Source organism: Carettochelys insculpta, chromosome 30 (genome assembly GCF_033958435.1).
Source record: "Carettochelys insculpta isolate YL-2023 chromosome 30, ASM3395843v1, whole genome shotgun sequence".
Lineage (NCBI taxonomy): Eukaryota > Metazoa > Chordata > Testudines > Carettochelyidae > Carettochelys > Carettochelys insculpta.
In genome coordinates this window covers 9874416-9893860 of record NC_134166.1, presented here as the reverse complement: position 1 = coordinate 9893860, position 19445 = coordinate 9874416, and the positions used below count along the sequence as shown (strand labels likewise).

Genomic DNA, 19445 nt, shown 5'->3' with positions numbered 1-19445 from the left:
GACCAGGGGCAGGAATGCTTGAGTGGGAAGAGGAATCCAATAGAATACGTGGCAAGATAAGATTCTGGTACCGTATTGAGCTTTTCAAGGGGTGCCCCAGTGAACTATGATGAGTTCATTAAGGAAGCTAAAGTAGCTATTGCTGGCATGAGCTCTCATGCAATATCACTGTGGGTGATTAAAGGTTTGTTCCACAATGCCGCTAGAATGGATTGAGCTGGAAACTCTAGAGCACTATTTCTATTCTGTTCTGGATTTATCATATGCCCATATAAAATGAAAAAGCTACCCAGTTAATTGAATAATGGCAGCAAGCGTGCGGGTACTTCCAGCCTCACAACTAAGCTGCCAATGCACTGGAGTTCCCCTGTGCTCTAGGGAAAGCATGGGAGCATAAATGAACCCTGCAGGTCAAGCCTTAAACTCTAGACCCGTTTGTGTGTGGGGGTAAATTCCAGGGCTTTGGGGCATCTGATGGGAATCTCCTGACCCTCCACTACCTACTGTGGACTCAGACTGTGTAAGAGGTTTGGGTGGACCTTTGTGTGTGGAAATCTGATACAAGGAAAAGGAAAAAAAAAGCTTCTTGAATAGCTCTTAATCCTACAGTCTGTGGTTGTCAGCCCTTACTGCACCTCAAAGCCGCCCTATTCTCAGCTGTATTTCACAACTAACATGCTTAATTTTGTAGTCTGGGTGTGTGAAACCGGTCTTTTCAGTGATGGATGGGTATTATGCAGCAGCTGTCGTAGAGCTAACCTCAGTAACTCGTCATGTCTTTGACTGTAGCTGGGGATCAGGAGTTGGATGGAAAGAGCTTGCCTCATGATGGGATAAAATGTAAGGAGATTCATGGGCCCAAGACAGACTAGGGAGGGTTTACATAGGGAAATACAGTGGAAAGCTTCAAGAAATTGTGCAGATGCATTGGGTCCGGGACCTTCTCTTCCCTGTTGGGTCAAGGCAGTCTTCATGGGAAAATGCAGCTGGAGGAGTATACAGATCTTGATGGTTAGATGGGGACAGAGGGGAAGAACTTGAGAACGAACCTTGTGGAAGTTCTGCTTTAGGTTAATTTTGGACTGCAGTGGTGATAGCCGTAACTGCACTATGGTGGATTTTTCACTGACCTAGTGCACTAAACAGGGTGGTTGTTTGGGTGGGAGACATGCAAGGAATACTTGTCATCTAGTAATAAGGGGTCTTCAGAATCAGTACCCCAACATGATATAAAGGGGGGTCCACTGATGGTCCATGTACCACTGTGTCGGAGCAGAGAGAAATCTGATCTTCTAGCCATTTGTGACTATTAACAGGAATGCCAGAGTTTCTCTGGGAGCCCCAATTCCTTGGCCAAATGTGACCTTGAGTGATTGCATTACATTTCCTAACTGCTCTCTGGCAACAGCAAACTGTCCAATGCTGCAGTTTTTAGTAATGCAGAGTTACCCTCGATCCTGCAAGTGGCCAGCGAAGTATTATCCTGGACACAAGTTTGGGATCCTCTGAGGTAAAAGGTGCTAGGAAATTTGGAGGCATTTACTGAGGAAATATGGCTATCCTCAGTACATACACACATCCCAATGTAGTTAAAACTAATACAGGGGGTATTTTAATCTCTTCTAATCTAACTCTAGGAGCCTTAGAGGAAATGTTAGACTGTATTGCCTTGGCTAATGCGTGTCCTGTAATAAACAGGTGGTTCTTCCCTGTTTGAGAAATGGGTACTGTTTTCTCAGTCCACTGGGTCAAGCCATTGCAGTTTTTTTTCCCCCCTACAAGGTGCACTTGTACTAGACCAAGTCTGTAGTACAAAGCTATGGCCTTTATGAAGTGCTCTCAGAGGGCATCTCTCATTTTGCTGTTGCCAACTCTCGTTTTTTAATCTCTTGTGTTCAGGGTGAACCCACAAGAAAACAAGATGTCGGATAAGGGGTGTAACACCGATGGAAAAACCGATATAGCCAATGGTAAGGCTAAAACCCTCCTTTGAATTGTCTGCGCTTCGGACTAGCACTCTGTGAACAACAAGAAATTTGGGATCATTTAGTGATTTCTCTGCCCATGTTCACAAAACTCTGAATTTGCCAGTTGTGAACACTTACTCAAATAAAGAGCTTTTAGTGTCAATTCTTGTTCAGAGCAAATATTGGATGTGGCATGAAAATGCATTGTACTGAACAAAATGAACACTGTGGCCAAACAGATTCCTCACTGAAGTGCTCCATAATGTGATTTGAGTACTCACCAGAACTTCGTTGGCAGGAATGTGTTTGCACAAAATAGTTACTGAAAAGCTTGGTTAATGCATACTCAGAAGAACGGAAATCTGTTTAGGGGCAGCAGAAGAGGCTACATTTGCAAACAAAATCGCCCACCCTGTGAGTTATTCACTTAGCTCTCTGAAAGCCAATTAAAGTGATGTGGAGGAACCAAATGTGCTATGTAAGCGTCTTGCAACATGGGGCATCTGTATATCCATATTTTCTTCCCCACCAAAATTGCAGTGGTAGGATCTCTGGACTAATTCCTGGTTCCACTGAAGTCAATGACACAACTTCCATTGACTTCTGGAGAGCCACTAATGGTTTGCCCCACTGTTGTCTCCTCCTTCCAAATCTCTCTTAATCAGAGGATGGATGGATCATCTTCAGGTGGAGGAGGATCAGCAGAGAAACCCTTAAAAAGCAGAACTGGCCTTCAGATAGCCTTTGTCAAAGGAGAGGAAGTGTATGTATAAGCAGGATTGTTGCCTAATGTAGTAGAGAACCCCCTGAAGTGTGGCAAAGCCTAGCTAGCTGAGTCAAATGTCAGGTAACGTTCTACACCTGCCTAGACTCTGTACATGGGAGTAGAATTTGGTTAAAGCCCTTGTGCAAGATATTGCAAGGAGGGCAGACTTTTCGTTGCTAAATAAATGGAGCCTTCAGAATCCTGAGCTTGTTTGTTGCAGGGGAAGGGGGTTGATTGTGTGCCCCAAGGGGAGACGGGAATAGACAATGGAAGCCAGGGTGAGCATGAGACTTGAGTGGGGAAGGCCAAAGTAATGGGAGAGACATGGTGATCCCTGAATGTATCTGCAATTAAAAATGTAATAAATGGGAGCAAAACAACTGCCCAAAGGCTTGTTCTTGAGTTAGTTACCCAGTAGGAATGTCCCAGTGTTGTATGCATCAGCTGTGAAATGGAGACTTCTGAGAATAGAACCATAGCTTCGAAGGCTGAGCCGTTCAGGGAGCTAGATGGCATTCCATGCAGTGTCCTGGGTCTGAGTCTGTGGACCCAGACGTTAACTTCACATCTTGGCTACTGTATGTATGCGCTGACCATCCTTCATAAGAGGAGGGATTTGTCCAGAATTTCCTCCCTCTTTTGTGGTGCTGTCCTCCACCCTGGAACTGGCTGCATTTCAGCAGTGGTTTGTAGGTGCTGGGAATCCTTTGGTGCTGTGATGTTGTTTATCCTAGAACCAACCACACTGTTTGTACTTTGCAGGGAGTTTATCCAGCAGCCCTGAAGAAATGTCTGGCATAGAAGAGGGGCGAGAGACCTCTTCAGGCATAGAAGTGGAAGCTTCTGACCTCAGCCTGAGCCTCACAGGGGATGATGTAGGGCTCAACCGCACCAGCACAGAGAGCCGGGACATGGACACGGAGAGCTCAGGAGAGGAAAAGGACTCGGACAGTATGGATGACACAGGCCACTACTCGATCAATGAGGAAAACCGGGTCCTTGACCAGTCTCACTCAGATGAGGAGGAGGAGGAGGAGGAGGAGGAGCAACGATCTCGGCGACGTGCCCAGCGCAAACTTGCCAACCGTGATCAAGACTCCTCGGAAGATGAGCAAGCACTGGAGGACTGGGTGGCCTCGGAGACAACGGCTCTTCCTCGGCCCCGCTGGCAGGCAGTGCGTGCCCTCCGGGAGAGAGAGCTGGGCTCCAGCTCGCGCTTTGTCTACGAGGCCTGTGGGGCCAGGGTCTTTGTGCAACGTTTCCACCTCCAGCACGGCCTAGAGGGGCACGGCGGCTGTGTCAATACCTTGCACTTTAACCAGCGTGGCACATGGCTGGCCAGCGGCAGTGATGACCTTAAGGTGGTGGTTTGGGACTGGGTCAGGAGACAGCCAGTGCTGGAGTTTGAGAGCGGCCACAAGAGCAATGTCTTCCAGGTGAGAGGGCGCCCGGGGTGGGAGGTTCTGTAAGTACATCCCCCTACTTTGCTCAGACCGAGGCAGAAATCTCAGCCCTTTGCTGTGGTTGCAAAAGGGTGACAGTAACCGAATGTGTTGAAATGGTGCTCTCTGAGAGCACATGTGTTGTTGCCAGGACTCCAGCATCCTTTTCCACCTCTGCCCCTGACTTGCTGAAAGACTCCACACAGATTGCTGCACCTCATCTTCCCCGGGAGGTTAACTGGGGATAATACTAAACTTCCCTGGTACAAGCCGTCTTACACCCCTGCCTGTTGCTGAAGGGTGTAGCTGCTGGAGGCTGCATTAGATACGTTGTGTGCTTTTGAAAGCTTCTGATAAGTCAGAAGCTTTCCCTGGCAAGTGAGAGCCAGTGCGGGGCCCTGCTGCAGGAACTGAGCTGTCGTGGTGTCTCCAGCCTGCAGAGCTGTGAAGAGCCTCACAAAGGCAAACCACCGTGGGGTTGTCTCCCTAAGCCCGCCAGTAGCACCTCAGCTGGGTCCATTTCGAGCTACCCCAAACAGCAGGGGCTGGGAAGGGCCACAAGGGCAGGAGGCGCTGCAATAGCACAGAGCAGTGGGCTCTGGTTTTCTAGCAGCTGGTGCTGGAAGGAGCTTCATGCTTTAACCCACCTGCTCACCAGGTGCTCATAGGAAAGAGTCCAGGGCAAACCTGTGGGCATCCCAGCAGTTCCACTGCTCCAGATCTACTGAAGATGGAGTTAATGCTGGGCTTCTCAGCCAGGGCATTGACACTGCACTGTGCCAGGCATTCTCTAGCTGCAAGGGTATTGCTGGTGAATTGTTCAAACCCTGTTCTAAGTACTGTACTGTGCCAAGCCAGCCTCCTCCAGTCATTGCCCGCAGAGACGCTGAACCCCAGAGAGAGTTAGTGAATTGCCATTGGAGCCGGCACTGCAATTTGGGACTCTCTGGGTTTTGCCTGCATGCTCGGGACACAGGTCCTGCTGCTGTGTTTAGGGTGGAGGGTGGGCAAGGGCTCCACAGAGGAGAATTCCAACCTCTAGGCTGGCGGGGGGGCGGGAAGGACGGGGACGGGAATGGGGACGGGGACGGACGGACAGTTGTTCCCAGGTCTGCTGGAACCCAGCCTCTCCTCTTGCTCTCCTCCAGGCTAAATTCCTTCCCAACAGCGGCGACTCAACTCTAGCCATGTGCGCTCGGGATGGCCAGGTCCGGGTAGCGGAACTCTCTGCTACCCAGTGCTGCAGAAACACCAAGCGCGTGGCACAGCACAAGGGAGCCTCGCATAAGGTGAGCAGACTCGCTGCTGCTGCTTCTGTCTGGTGCCAGGGTGTTGGTATAAATAGAGTGAGTGGACAGGCTGCCCTTGGCGATGAAAGGAATCGCTTATACCTGCGTGATGCTGGTCGGTCCCTTTCCCTATCCCCTCGTATTTTCAGTGTATATAAACATCTGTCTAATGCTAAGGCTTGATTTGAAAGGCCTGTGCCTTCCGCTGCTCTCTTCGTGCATAGTTTTCTCCAAAACTGGTGTGTTCCTTAAACTCAGTGGCGTGTCTCTGGGGAAACTGGCCTGTGCATTCTGGGAACATCTGCGCAGGGAGACTGGTCTCTCATTGCACTTCAGAGGTGGTAAGATTTGGACTGCCTCGTTGTCTAGCGCTTTGCTCTGAAAACATTGGGCCCTGAGGATTTCCTTCTGGACTCTCTATGGAGCACACTATGCAGAGGGTTGCAGTTAATTTTCACCTGCTCAGGCCTCTTCTGAGTGCAACAGTAACATCTTTCTCTTGATTGCTTTGCACGGTGCGCGACAAGTCCCTGGTGCTTGCTGTGACTCCAGCTTTATGAGCTCAGAATAAATGCAGGCAGTACAGGTCATTCTGTAGCCTTTCAGTTTGCATTACCATATGTTTATCGACAACGAATTTAGTCTATAGTTGTTCCACCCAGCAACTGATCCCCTGTGGAGCCTTTCAGAAGCGCTTTGCAATCCTAATTATAGAGTTCTGCCTTTGTATTGGTCTCCTTCCTTGCCAGATGCTTCCCAGTAACAGTTTTCTCTCCTGGATTTCATGAGGCTTGTTGCTACACCACCTGTTTTTGTGGTTTCTGTAGCAGGAACATGTCTGATTTTGGAGGAGGAGGGGTTGGAGCAGAATGCCGGGGAGGAGAGAATGCCAAAGTGCTGCACACGGTGCTTATTTGTAGCATGGTCTGTGGGCCATGAAAACTACCTGTCCCAGCATGCTGTCTCCATCTAGGTAGGGGCTGCTTCTTACATGCATTTCATCTGCACTGAAGGCAGAATGGGCTGCAACCTGCTTGGTTTCTAACATAGCCACTAGGCACCTGTACATTTACCACTGTGTCCTTCCGCTGGGCGGTGTGTGGAAATGTTGACCTAGGGTAGACTTCAGTGGCTCTTAAAGAAGTACTTTCATCTGCAGGGTTAAAGTGCTGATTATATTTGAACAGCTGCTCATGGAGGAGCAAGCCTCTGAGACCTAATCTTAGGCTGCACATTCTTCAGCACAGGGACTATGCCTTTGTCTGGCAGGCAATTAAGGGCATGCATTGATCACTGTGGTAGCCAAGTGTGCTAGGCCTAAACCTAACCAGCATGTCTCACCCCAGCAAACAGACCTCTGTCCTTACAGATGGCAAAGCTGTGGTTACCCGCTTAAACTTTCCCTCTGCTGAGCTCTAGAACACAGAGTAAAATGGGCCCCCGTGGCTAAGTCTGCTTTCCTTGAAGCAGGGGTTGTACCTCAGAGCCCTTTTTTTCCCTCATCAGTCTAAAGGCAGCTGTGCTTGTTCTACTCCCACTGATGTTAAAAATCAGACGTCGCCCTCTTCTGGTTTCGTGCAGTCACGAGGTGTAAGGGAAGTCGACAGTTACTCCCATCGACCTCCCACTGTGCGGATGGCACAGGTTGACATAGGGCAACTCACGCAGCTGGAGTTGCATGCCTTACATTGGTTTTTCTCCCCCAGTGTAGAGTTGGGGGAGTGTTTTATGATCACAGGTGGAAGGGAGGGTGGTGATATGCTAGGGGAAGGAGTCTTGTCCCTCTTGTTGGCTAAAAAGGGAATCAATCCCAAAGCATTTCTCTTCCAGCTGGCCCTAGAGCCGGACTCTCCATGCACTTTCTTATCAGCTGGCGAAGATGCTGTGGTCTTTACCATTGACCTGAGACAAGACCGCCCTGCTTCGTAAGTATCTTTCCTTGACGTTTGCTGTTGATTGCTATGAGATCCTGGTAAATTGATGAGGTTTCTAAGCTCCTAATGGTTCTTGAGGTCATTGTTCTGTGGTATGCCAGAATGCTGTTTAGGTGAAATATGCAGAGGATCATTTTAAATTGGCCTTTGTGTCTTGCTAGCTGTCTGTAGTGCAAGGGTGTTATCTGTCTGACCCAGAGACAGGCTTACTTGACAGCAATCAAGTTGGCTAAGCACACCGTTTGCTCTGCTGTAGAGAATCCTTTGGTGACTAAGTCAGTCTCCCCTTTTGCACTGGAGGGCTCAAGGTGTGTGTTCATGGCTGGGATATACAGCTTTTACATGAGCCGTTTGAGCCATCAGGCAGATGTTTGACTTACATGAAATGAAGTTGGCTGTCTGTCCACTTCTGCATTTGTCAGCTGATTTGGACCCTGACACTGAATTACCTTCCATCCTCCACAGAGTTCCTCCCTTTATCATGTACTGCAGTGTGAGCTTCTGCAGGAATCTGTAGTGGGGACTCCGTCCATGTCTGAATTACATGCAGACCTAAACAAGTGCATGTCTGGTATATCTTGAAGAAAACATTGTGATCATGTAATGAGAGGCTTTGACAGGTGCAAGATAGATACGTGGTCTGTTTTAGTGAAGGGTCTGTGTGATGATTAATCTGTCCTGCACTTGAAGCCTGTAGTCTGATTCTCTTTTGCTAAATTCTCATTGTTTATTGAAAAATCATTTAACTAGCAGCTGGTTGTGGGTAAGATTTTTAACCTCGTATCACATGAGTTGTCATTTTTGACAAACTTCCTAAATATGCAGATTGCTTTTAAAGCATACTTCTAATTTAGAAACAAAGTCCTTTCCTGGTGCACTGAAATTTATTTGGAAGAGGATCTGATTTTTTTGAAGCAAAGGGTTTCAAAGTCAACAGCATTTGAGCTCATCATCTTGTATAGAATGTTCTTAGTTTGTATAGGTCACATCTTGATTGCCTACGATTTTAAAATAATCGGCTTCGTAGCCAAGGTAAAGATTAAAAGGGCATCATTTTAAAACAGGAATCTTATGTCTTTAACCTTTAAAGCCTAAAATAAAGCTGGGTGGTCAGTGATGCTGGAGCTTGTCAAGTTTGCTTTTTTTTCCTGAAATAGCTCTGTGCTGCTGTTTTAACACTCGAGAGAAAGATTTGCATTGTATGTATCATGAAAACATGTCTGTGTTTACTAACGTTTATGAAACCTTAATAATTGGCCTAAATTATTTTGAGTGTAGCCTCTTTTAAAGGTATGGGTCAACTTATTTTTCTGGCTAGAATAACCTTAGCGTAAGTGTCTCTGCTTTTGGGTAAAGTCTGGTGCCCTTTAGCTCTCAGTATGTTGGTATCAATTGTACAGAAACACCAGATTTTGATACAAAAAGCAAAACACTTCGGATCCCTTCTACTAAATTCTGCTGGAAGGAAAAAGCCAGAAAATGATTTCACTCCCCTGTTTGACTAGAAACTGTTCTATAGAATCATAGAATTGTGTGCTTTCTTCAGTTTGAAACCAGAAATGCTTTTGTTTGTTCCCCTCTTAAAGTGAGTAAATCTGCTAAGAGATCAGCGAGTCATGCACGCAGTTCTCATCTGGACACTCTTTTTTGCGTTAACACGTGGATCTTTTTTTCCCTCTCTTAAAGGAAACTGGTTGTGACGAAGGAGAAAGAAAAGAAAGTGGGTCTCTACACCATTTATGTGAATCCTGCAAATACGCACCAGTTTGCTGTGGGAGGCAGGGATCAGTTTGTCAGGTAGGTCTGTCTCCAGAAGATGTGAAAGAGGCAAAGTCATTGCTCCATACTGGGGATTAGAACATTGCAGTCTGATTGATGCCCTGGAGAAAGTAAAGCAGCTCTGAAGACTCCTATGATTACTTCCGTTCCCTGGACTTTAAATGCTATGTAGTGCTTCCTGGCCATCCCTTCTTTTGCAGGGTGTCACTCAGGACACGGAGGATCTGTGGAGGTCAGAAAGGGATTAGACTTCTCTGTGGATGGTGGCATCTGCAGTTGTATCATCTAGGGGTATAAATCCACCTGCATGGGCTGTAAACCAACCTCTTCTGATGGGTGGGAAGCTGCCATGACAGGTTTCTCTTCTATCAGTCGTCTTCTGGAGCGCTCCTTGGAAGGGTCTTTTATTGCCTGTCTGACAAGGTGCTGGACTGGGAGGATCACTGTGCTTTGATCTGGCAATTCCTATGTTCTTACACTTAAATATTTTGACTCTTCTGGGTTTAAACACTAGTTCCTGCCTATTATGAGAGCTTTAGCTACGCAAGAGCTTAAAGCAACCCACCTCAACTTAGAACTCCCATTCACTTCCATGTCACTCTTGGAGCTGCCTGCTTACCTGCAGCCTCACCCTAAGAGCGTCAGAATGGCCACAGTGGGTCAGACCGGTAGTCTGTTTAGTTCAGTATCTCATCTTCTGACATCAACAAAGCAGGTCATTTTATTGAGTGAACCATCTTCTTGTTCATGCCCAGCTTCTAGATTCAGAGGTACTGGGACACTTTGAGCATGGGGTTGCCTCCTTAACCATCTTGGCTAATAGTTCTTGATGCATTCTTCCCATGACCTTACCTGATTGTTTCTTTTTCGAACCTAGTTATACCTTTTGGCCTTCACCTCATCCCTTAGCAACCAGTTCTCCAGTTTGACTGTGCATTATGTGAAGAAATACTTGCTTTTGTTTGTTTAAATCCTTTTAATTTCCTTGTGTGAGCTCTAGTTAAAACACTACTTGTTCACTTTCTCCACATCATTCATGGTTTTAGAGACCCCTCTTCTTTTTATCTCCTGTTGTGTGGCAGCAAATCCATACCTGTAATAATATTTGTTGCCCTTCTCTATACTTTTCCTATTCTAATGTACCTTTTTTGAGATGAGGTGATTAGACTGACACAGAATATTCAAGGTGTGGGTGTAAAATGGATTTGTATAGTGGCATTATGATATTCTTTGTCTTGTCTCCTTCTTTCGTACTGCTCCTAACTTTGTGTGCTGCTAAACATTGAGCAGATGTTTTCAGAGAACGATGTACAATGACTCCAAGCTCTTCAATGGCAGCAGCTAATTTAGGTCCCATCTCTTTGTAAATAAAAGCAATGCACATTAGAAAGTATAATTCCAGCTTTACATACAAAGTTGAATTTAATATGCCATTTTGTTGTCCAGGCAGCTAGTTTTGTGAGATTCTTTTATAACTCTTGGCAGTGTGCTCTGGACTTAGCTGTCTTCACTAATATCAAATGCAAACTTTGCCACCTCCCTGTCTATCCCTTTTGCCACATTATTTAAGAATGTCTTGAACTGTATTGGTTCCGTACAGATCCTTCGGGGACTGTACTCATTCTCCACTACCATTTTGTTTCGTATCTTTTCACTAATTGCTGATCCGTGAGAGGACCTTCTTGCTTACCCAGTGACTGCTTATTTTGTTTTAGTGTTTGGCAAGAGACCTTGTCAAAGGCTTTCTGAAAATACAAATACGTCCTGTCTGCTGGTTTATCCTTTTTCAAGTTTGTTGACCTCTCCAAGAGTTCTAAGAGATCATTGAGGCATGATTTCCTTTTACAAAAGATGTTGAATCTTCCACCCAACAAATCACATTCATCTATGTGTCTGATTCTGTTTTCACTGTAGTTTCAACCAGTTTGCCTGGCACTGAAGTTAGGCTTACCAGCCTGCAATTACCAGGATCATCTCTGGAGCTTTTTTTTAAAAAAAAAAAAAAAAAAAAAAAAGAGAGAGAAACCCAGCATGACATTAGCTCTCCTCCAGTTATCGGGTACAGAGGCTGATTTAAATGACGGGTTATGTTCCACAGTTAGCAGTTATGCATTTACATATGCATTCCTTCAGAACTCTTGCGCAGTGCCAGCTGGCCCTGGGGATTTTGTGGTGGTTAACTTATTTGTAGCGGTTTTGATTTGTAAACCTTGTTCCACAATTATGCACAGCCTCTTCCGTCCTTCACAGGCTCCCCACTCCTGTTGCCTCAGGCCTACTCTACAATCTGAGGATTTTAACTGTTGAGCTCCCTTTACCCCCTCAGTTAGCACTAGCCACCTCCTAGAGCCTTTTCCCTTCGTAGCGCCTGCTGGCTGGAACAATATTCTCTTGCCACATGGTGTCTCTGAGTCACATCAAATCTCAGCTGAAGACTTATTTTCTCCCTAGCTTCTTTTCTCCCTTCATTCTTTCCCTGTCTGCTGCTCAGCTAAAACTGGTGTGTAGTAAGTACAAATAAAACTGCTCCCGCATGATGTAAGGAGACAGTCAGCTGCAGGTGTTGGATTTTGTTGGATGAGATTCAGATCTGGGGCCTCAACCTCTTACTGTTGTTAAAGATCACATGACTCCACTTGCAGATGCCAAATCCCTGTTCTAATACTTGCCTTTTATCTAGGTTCCCCTAATGTCAGGTGATTTGCATTCTTAAACAGCTGCCACACTCCAGCTCAGAGGTGGTGCATTTAACCACAGGTGAAGTGACTTAGATACATCTAATCTGCATAGTTAAAAGCTGTAGGGCACTCAGTTGCAGAAAAGCACTTAATTCGTTCAACAGCTTTACTGGTGTCTGAATATGGCATTAATCTTAACAGCTTTCTGTCTTCATCTAGGATTTATGATCAGCGGAAAATAGATGAAAATGAAAACAATGGCGTGCTTAAGAAATTCTGCCCTCACCACCTGGTAGGAAGCTGCTTTCATGATGTATTGGAATTCCTTCCCCAAGCTTACCGGGATGAGGGTTGGAGAGGGCTGTTCCTCAACCAGCATGGCCTGCAGTGTCCCATACACCAGATGCACTGCAGGTGTGATATGGGAAAGTGCATGTGTATGGCTGGGTCAGTAGATGGTACGTACTGTTGGGTGTTTAACTTGTTCCCTTGTTCTTGTGGGCTTGCCCAGTTTGGGGTGGTGCGTAGCTACTCCCCCACAGCAAAGTGGCTGGTACGTGGAGGTTTCCTAGGTTCTGCCTGTTGGGGGTTGGGCTTGGATGGGGTGTGCACCTCTGTCGTGGGTAGAAATGCAGCTGCTGCCGGAGAAAATATTCTCCACTAGCTGTGCATGAACCAGTCTTGTAGGAGACAGTCGACAGGAAAACAGCTCGGGTGGAGATGGTATCGTGTGCCCAACTCTTGTCCCTCAAGCTCTCCTATTCCCAGTCCAACCAATGAGGTCTGTGCACTCAGTATGCAGATGTGTACAGGAGCAGGAGCGGGTCCCTAAATCTCAACACTTCCTAGAGTTAAGTGTCATCCAGATTTGCTGTACTGGGGTGTAGGAAAGTGGGACTGCCACGGAAAAATTACACCCAGAGCCCAACTGCAAAGACTTCCTAGCTAAAAGTTGTGGTGCCAAACCCAACAAACCAAATGGCCCATCTTGCCCTTCGAGTGTTCCAACACCGTGTGAAACGTTACCCCAATGGGCTGCCCTGTTTTGGAGACAAACCAGCTCCATTTTGAAGCTTGTTGTGGAACACAACCGGGGGCTGTCCGGCATCACCATAATACAGCATGATGGGCGTAATGGCATCAGTGAATTAGCACTTGGGAGGCTTGTAACAAAGGAATTCTGACTCGAGCTGTCTGGTCTGTCCCCTCCTCTTTTAGGTAAACAGCGAATCCAAAGCTAACATCACCTGTCTTGTGTACAGCCACGACGGATCAGGTGTGTAAAGCCCTGTGTCTTTAGGGCCAACCCTGTTGTCACCTCCTTCTGTTTGTGTGGGGTCCTGTTCCTGCTCACTGAGGTGCTGAGCAGTGCAGAGATCCTGTCCAGGAGTTGAAGGCTTCCCAGAGTTGGGACTCTCTGCTTGCATGCAGCTGTTTGAGCTGTTGTAGAGGAGACTAAAAACAAGTCTTGGGAGGGGAGAGCCATAGCCCAAGGGCAGGACGGCGCTGCCACTGCCATCTGTTACACGAGGGGCAGTGCGTGTGCACTAGGGTTAAGGGATCCAGGGTCTGTGCGCAGGTGAGTTGGGAAGGACACCAGCCCACCTTCTTTCCAAGGCGCTGCGACCCAATGCAAGCATGAAACATTATACTCGCACCCCAGTTTAGTCCTGGCTCTTGAGATCAGGTGGAGCCTACTGTGGGTGGCTCCTGGGAGCTGTGCCAGTGCAAGCTGCTGCATAGCTTACCCCGCCCCCCCATGGTTTCAGGGAAGAGACTGTCTAACACATTAGCATCAGTCTGCCGATTCTAATGACCCTCTATGAATGTCTCTTGTTCTGTGGCAGACCTCTTGGCCAGCTACAATGATGAAGACATCTATCTCTTCAACTCCTCCCACAGTGATGGGGCAGAGTACATCAAGAGGTACAAGGGGCATCGCAATAATGCCACTGGTAAGAACAAGCCATTAACTTGTTCATTAACTGCCTCCTGCCTCCCCAGTACCGTTCACTAACGAGCCCGTGCAAATTTCTTGGCCTTTAAATTGGCAGGGATGCTTATGCCATTATACATCTGAGGCTTTTCAGTTTTAGCTCTTTTGTGCTCGCTGACTCTGCAACGTCTGCTCTGAGGATCTGGGGATATTGTGGATTTGGGCCGAGGGGCAGCGGCAGAGCTGCATGGGGAAGAAATAATCAGTGCCTGTTATTGCCTCCTCCTTAGTCCTTGTTTCGCAAGTACCGAATTCAGGCGCTAAGAATCACCTCTTGAGTTTTACAGAGCGAGCCGGTGGGAGAAGGGAGGGGTGGAGGATGGACAGATCCAGGCTGGTAACCTTGGAAACTTGCCGTTTACCAGGCACAAAGCAAACACATCTCGCGGGGAGAGCTCCATGGACTTCGGTGCTGTCCTTGAGCTCTCCACTTGACATCGCTCTCCTTTCAGTGAAGGGTGTTAATTTCTATGGCCCGAAGAGCGAGTTTGTGGTGAGTGGCAGTGACTGCGGACACATCTTCCTGTGGGAGAAGTCATCCTGTCAGATTGTGCAGTTCATGGAGGGCGATAAAGGAGGAGTGGTGAGTGCCCTCATTTGTGTGCGCCAGACTCCGCACTCTGAAATCTCCCGTCTGAAAAGCTTTGGGCTCCCGCTGCGTTAGACGCAGGTTTGGCGATGAGTCACGGATTCCAGTCTGTGGCGAGGGCAGGATGGGAATTGGGAGATCTGGGTAGCAGTCATGGGGGTGATGCTCTGGAACTAGTCTGAGAGGCAAGTCAGGACTCTGGGGCAGCATTTCCTCTCTCTGAGCTCACTGGTCCCAGGGTGAGATGCTTACGCAGCTTCTACCTACCTGGGTCTGACCTCGGGGCATTCAGCATCCACGTCTGCACCATGTACTCCATGCGGTGACTTTGCATGGGCAGGGCTCTTGGGGAAGCCAAAGGGCCCTGCACCCCAGCTTTGCATTCAGAAGTTAACAGGAGCACAAGAGCATATGAGCACAGGAAACAGGAACGTCCAGTGAAGTCTGTCTTGAGGGGTAGGGAGCCCTGCACCAGGGCTGTGACCTTCCCCCAAGCCAGCCAAGACTCACTTCAGCTGCCTGGCCCCAGTCAAGCCCTTTGCTCTTTCTCTGGCCTTTTCTCTTCTTTCCCAGGCAAAAGATGTCACCTGGTTCTCTGTCTCTCTCTCCTGGGGCATAGGTCGCAGTTAGCGCGGGCCGTTGTTACGTGCAGGCACCTGGGGACCTCATGTGCTCTGAGGGCCTCTGTGGAAATCACATGCCCAACTCCCATCACCATCTAAGCCGTGGTGCAACCCCAGGCGCACTCAAGTACACCTAGTGCTAGTTTGGGACGGTAAGACTCACACACAACATAACCAAGTGAATACAACCCGGTTTGACAAAGTGGGGCTGTACACTCGTTCTGCTGCTGACTTACAAGGCCCTCCCCTGAGTCTACAGTTGGGTATTTGTCAACTTCTGTGAGGCACTTTTGAGATCTTTGTAGAAATGCCAATTTGATCAATAAATGCAGTTTTTTAACCCTGAGCATAAGACTGGCCAAACCAGGTCAGACCAATGGTCCGTCTATCCCAGTATCCTGTCTTCCAGCAGAGGCCAGTGCTGAGTGCCTCAGAGGGTATGAAGAGAACAGGCAGTCCCCTGTCATCTGCTCCCAGCACTGGCAGCCTGAGGCCAGGAACGCTCAGAACAGGGGGTTGCATCCCGGACCACCTTGGCTTATAGCTGTTGGTGGACCTAACCTCCATTAACTTGAGTGATTATTTTTGAACCTCATTGTAGTCTTGGACTTCACGACATCCTCTGGCAGCAAGTTCCACAGCTTGATTGTGTGTTACATGAAATACTTCCACTGCTTTAAACCGGCTGTCTAATGTAATTGTGTGCCCCCCCCAGTGGTTGTGTTGGGTGGGGGTGTAAAATGTCACTTCCTTATTCGCTTTTTCCCCATACTATTCACAACTTTTTAGCCTTCAACCATCTCCTCCCTGCTCCGTCATCTCTTTTCCAGGCTGAAGAATCCCAGTCCTTTTAATCTCTTCATGTGGAAGCCATTTCAAGCCCATCATTGCTTTTCTTGTCCATCTCAGAGCCTCTGTTTGCTTAGTAGCATTTCTCCCCCTACTCCCGCAGCCATGTCATGCGTAGCATCTGACAGAAGCTGTCCAAGCGTCCATCAGTACCACTTCTGCACTGACATTGATTGCATTGTGTCACAACAGCAGCTAGACAGGGAAAAGGCCCCTCCTCTTTGTGCTCCTGATAAAGGCAAAACCCAGGTACTCTTGAGTTGGTCATGGTGGCAGTGTCCAGAAATCATCTGAAGCTTGTAAATCACTGGAAGAGAGGGTGGTTTAAAGTCTTTTTGGTCCTGTTTTGTGCTCCTTCTTTCTCTAAGGACTGGCAGATGAAAGAATTGAAAGCTGGCCTCAAGCTGTTCTCGGGGCAGGGGCAGTTTTGGCTGTGTGGGATAGATCCTGCTGCATGGTCTAGAACGTTGACTCTTAGAATAATGTATTTGTTAAACCCCACCCACCCGCCCTGCGCACACATACAGGGTCAAGGTTTTCATCACTTGACCCTTTCCCTCTGTGGATCTCAAAGTACTTCAAAAAATAGCTGAAGTATCATTCTCCCCATTTTACAAACAGGGAAACTAGTGTCCAGAGAAAAAGTGACTTAACCAATTTCACGTAGCAAGTCGGAGAGCTGGAAATAAAACCTAGGTCTTCTGACTCCTGGTCCATTGGGCACGTGTCCCTTGGCCTATTGTTTACTCATATTTGGCCTCCTGATGTGCATGGTCTTCTGCCCCCGAGTGGTGAAAACCTGGTCTCTGTCCGTTCACTGCGGAGGCATAAATGTTCTCTGCCAAGCTAATATCTGTTCTTATCAGTTTAACATCTGATACTCCCTAGATCACCTTACCTCAACCTGAGAAACGAAATGCTGTGAGCTTTATTTCCACACAAGCTTCCTGTCTTGAGAGATGTACTGAAGCTATCTCGTTGGTGTTGGCAACCCAAACACAGCTGTGCCGGGCTAGTGCATGAGGCCTGGGTAGAGAAACTGACTTGTTCGTGTAGCCAAGTGGTGTGGCATGCAACTGCGTCAATGGAGAAAAATCAGAAGTATTTAAAAGTTGCTTATCTGCTAGTAATCACTTAGACCTACCAGGCGTTGCCTCCAGCCAGAGGCATGAGCCTCCGTAAATTTCTAGCTCCATCCAATTAATACCCACTAAACGACTTGCTGAGGTCTGCCAGATGCCCATGTAACTAATCTGTCAGTGTGTTTCAGAGGCAGTAGAGTAGAGCTGCATTTAGCGCTACTTTATTATGTATCCTGTGGTTTTACCCTGGGTCACTAGGAGTCACTCAAGAAAACATGGAATTTCCAGAGCAAAATGGTTCAGAGGAGCATTGGTACATCACCACTGGCGAGGAATATTCTCTCTCTGGCCGTACAATCACAAACAGTGGTGTCAATGAGTAAGGCAGCAGCAGCTATGAACAAGTTCCTGTTCCCTGTGCCTAGCAAATGGCTGTGACTGCAGATAAAAATTGTGCCCTGTCGGGCTCTGTCACTGAGTCCCAGCTCGCAGTGAAAGTTTATTAGCATGATTTTGCTGTGACTCAGAGCTGAGTAGGACTGGGTCTCAGCAGTCAGGGACTCGGGGCTGAGGGCAGCCTTTGGGTCTCAATGCACTGCTGCCTTGTGCCACGTTCCCTGGGGGTGGAGGGGTGGGGAGTCAATCCAGGCTTATTCCTGGCAGGGGTGCCAGTGCTGCATTGCTTCCATTTGAGATGCTGCGAGCATGATGCACCTTCTGCTGATGGTTAAGGAACCCTGGGTTCCCACTGCGGACTTAAGTCTAGATTGCTGTATTGTGTGTGCGGGGAGTGAGTTGGTTGTGGTACTTGTACAGCAGTGGCAACAAGGGCCAGTGTAGGCAGTGAAGTTTGCCTCAGAAGAGGGTCCCTCCAGGTCCCTTTCCATTCGTCAGCTTTCTTTAGGGCTTGGTCATAGACGTTGGAGCAAGCAGAACATGACTGAATCTGTTGGTTCTGTATTTTGAACAGGATGCTGAAATTCTTTTCCAGAACGCCTCTAGCAACACCATGTTGCTCTCTAACAGCAGGGGTCCCTGATGAGCCCCTGCAGAATACAACAAAACCGACACGACTGTGGGCAGGAGCTCCTGTGACTTTTCATGTGTCTGTCCTCGTTAAGCCTTAATCTGCTCCTGCCAGGAGCTCTGAGCTATTTGCTGCAATGCTGATGGCACTGGGTGGGAAAGTGAAAGGTTGGCCTGTGAATTGCTGGGTGATGGGAGAGCAAGTGAGAGATCAGGCTGCTCTTGGTAGCTGCGAATTCCCAGTTGCTGCCTATTCATTTCCTTCTGACTAATACCAGCCTTCCTCGGTGTACTTCATGGCTTTTCCTGGCTATGTGCTGGAGTCATGAGGATAAAAGCAACAGCATCATTGGTCGTGGTGTTAGTGGGCGACTCTGCGGTGACGTAAGAGGCCCATGGTTGGTTACTCACTGGCCAGTACAGCAGCTAAAGGCTTGCAAACACGAGGGCGTAGTCCTGAACGTTCTCTTTTTGTCACAGCCCCCTGGCCAGTGAGTTTTTGGTGAGCTGCAGATCTCCCCTGTCAGGCCTTGCAGCTGCACGAGGGGAGGGGCTTTAGCTGTCTGACAATGTTCAAAAGTTCCAGGCACCAATTTTACCTTTGTCCCCAACAACCCGGATATGGGTGAGGCCTTTTGGTTGGTCCTCTTACCTCACTGGCTGACTTTTTGTTTTAGCTACCAGGAAATTTGACCCGATTGTCACAGGAGTGGCTTTGGTACAAACACCCTCCTGATGTGATCTTAGAGGGCTGTGCAGCTGTCTGCATGATCCTGAAAGAACAGGGGTTGGGCAGGGGGCAGTGGGGACCAGGACCAGAAAATAGGGTTCCAACCCATCTTCCTTCCCCACCTCCATCCTGCCACCCGCCACCTCGTCAACTTTGAGCCCAAGCAGCCAAACCTAGCTCTGAAGAGCAGATGCCGGTGGGACCATCTCAGTGGGAGCGCTCATTGCTGCTGGGTTCTTGGACCGCCTGGTGGCTGGGAAGGGAGTTGGTAGCAGTGACTGGGGACCAGGGCTCCTTGGCTCCTGTTTTCAGCTCTGTCAGAGTTTCTTGGCTGAGTAGCAGGTACTGCTCTGCCTTGCAAGCTGCTGAGGCTTCATCAGCATCCTGGCAACTTTCCATGCAAGTCTAGAGCCTCAGAAGACAGCTCCCATATCGAGGCAGTCACTGCCGTTCCCATTAGCTTTGGTGTCGCACCTCATCCTCCTGGCTACTTCACTGTTCCTCCCAAGTTCCTGGGCTCCTGTTCAACATTCTTCGTATGTAACGCCCCCTCGTTCCTTCAGCCATGTGTTCTGGGGCCCTGTGAGCACTGGGAGACAGTCATCATGGCTGTCCAGTTCCCCCAGTGCTGCTCGGGGCCCCTGTTCTGCAGCGCTGCTGACCTCTCCCTGTGCTGGGAGCTGCATCTGGTGGCA

At 48.2% G+C, this 19445-nt stretch overlaps 1 protein-coding gene across 3 annotated transcripts in view; it reads left to right on the top strand.

Moving 5' to 3' along the window:
• Positions 1 to 19445, top strand: part of DCAF8 (DDB1 and CUL4 associated factor 8) — a 50747-nt gene that overhangs the window by 23234 nt on the left and 8068 nt on the right. For all 3 annotated transcript variants that reach the window (XM_074981411.1, XM_074981410.1, XM_074981412.1), the window contains 9 exons: positions 1900 to 1970; positions 3496 to 4169; positions 5324 to 5464; positions 7295 to 7389; positions 9085 to 9195; positions 12075 to 12147; positions 13074 to 13131; positions 13703 to 13810; positions 14304 to 14434. In XM_074981411.1, the coding sequence (XP_074837512.1) occupies positions 1922 to 1970; positions 3496 to 4169; positions 5324 to 5464; positions 7295 to 7389; positions 9085 to 9195; positions 12075 to 12147; positions 13074 to 13131; positions 13703 to 13810; positions 14304 to 14434 (1440 nt within the window). In that variant the 5' untranslated portion in view covers positions 1900 to 1921. The remainder of the gene's footprint in view (positions 1 to 1899; positions 1971 to 3495; positions 4170 to 5323; positions 5465 to 7294; positions 7390 to 9084; positions 9196 to 12074; positions 12148 to 13073; positions 13132 to 13702; positions 13811 to 14303; positions 14435 to 19445) is intronic.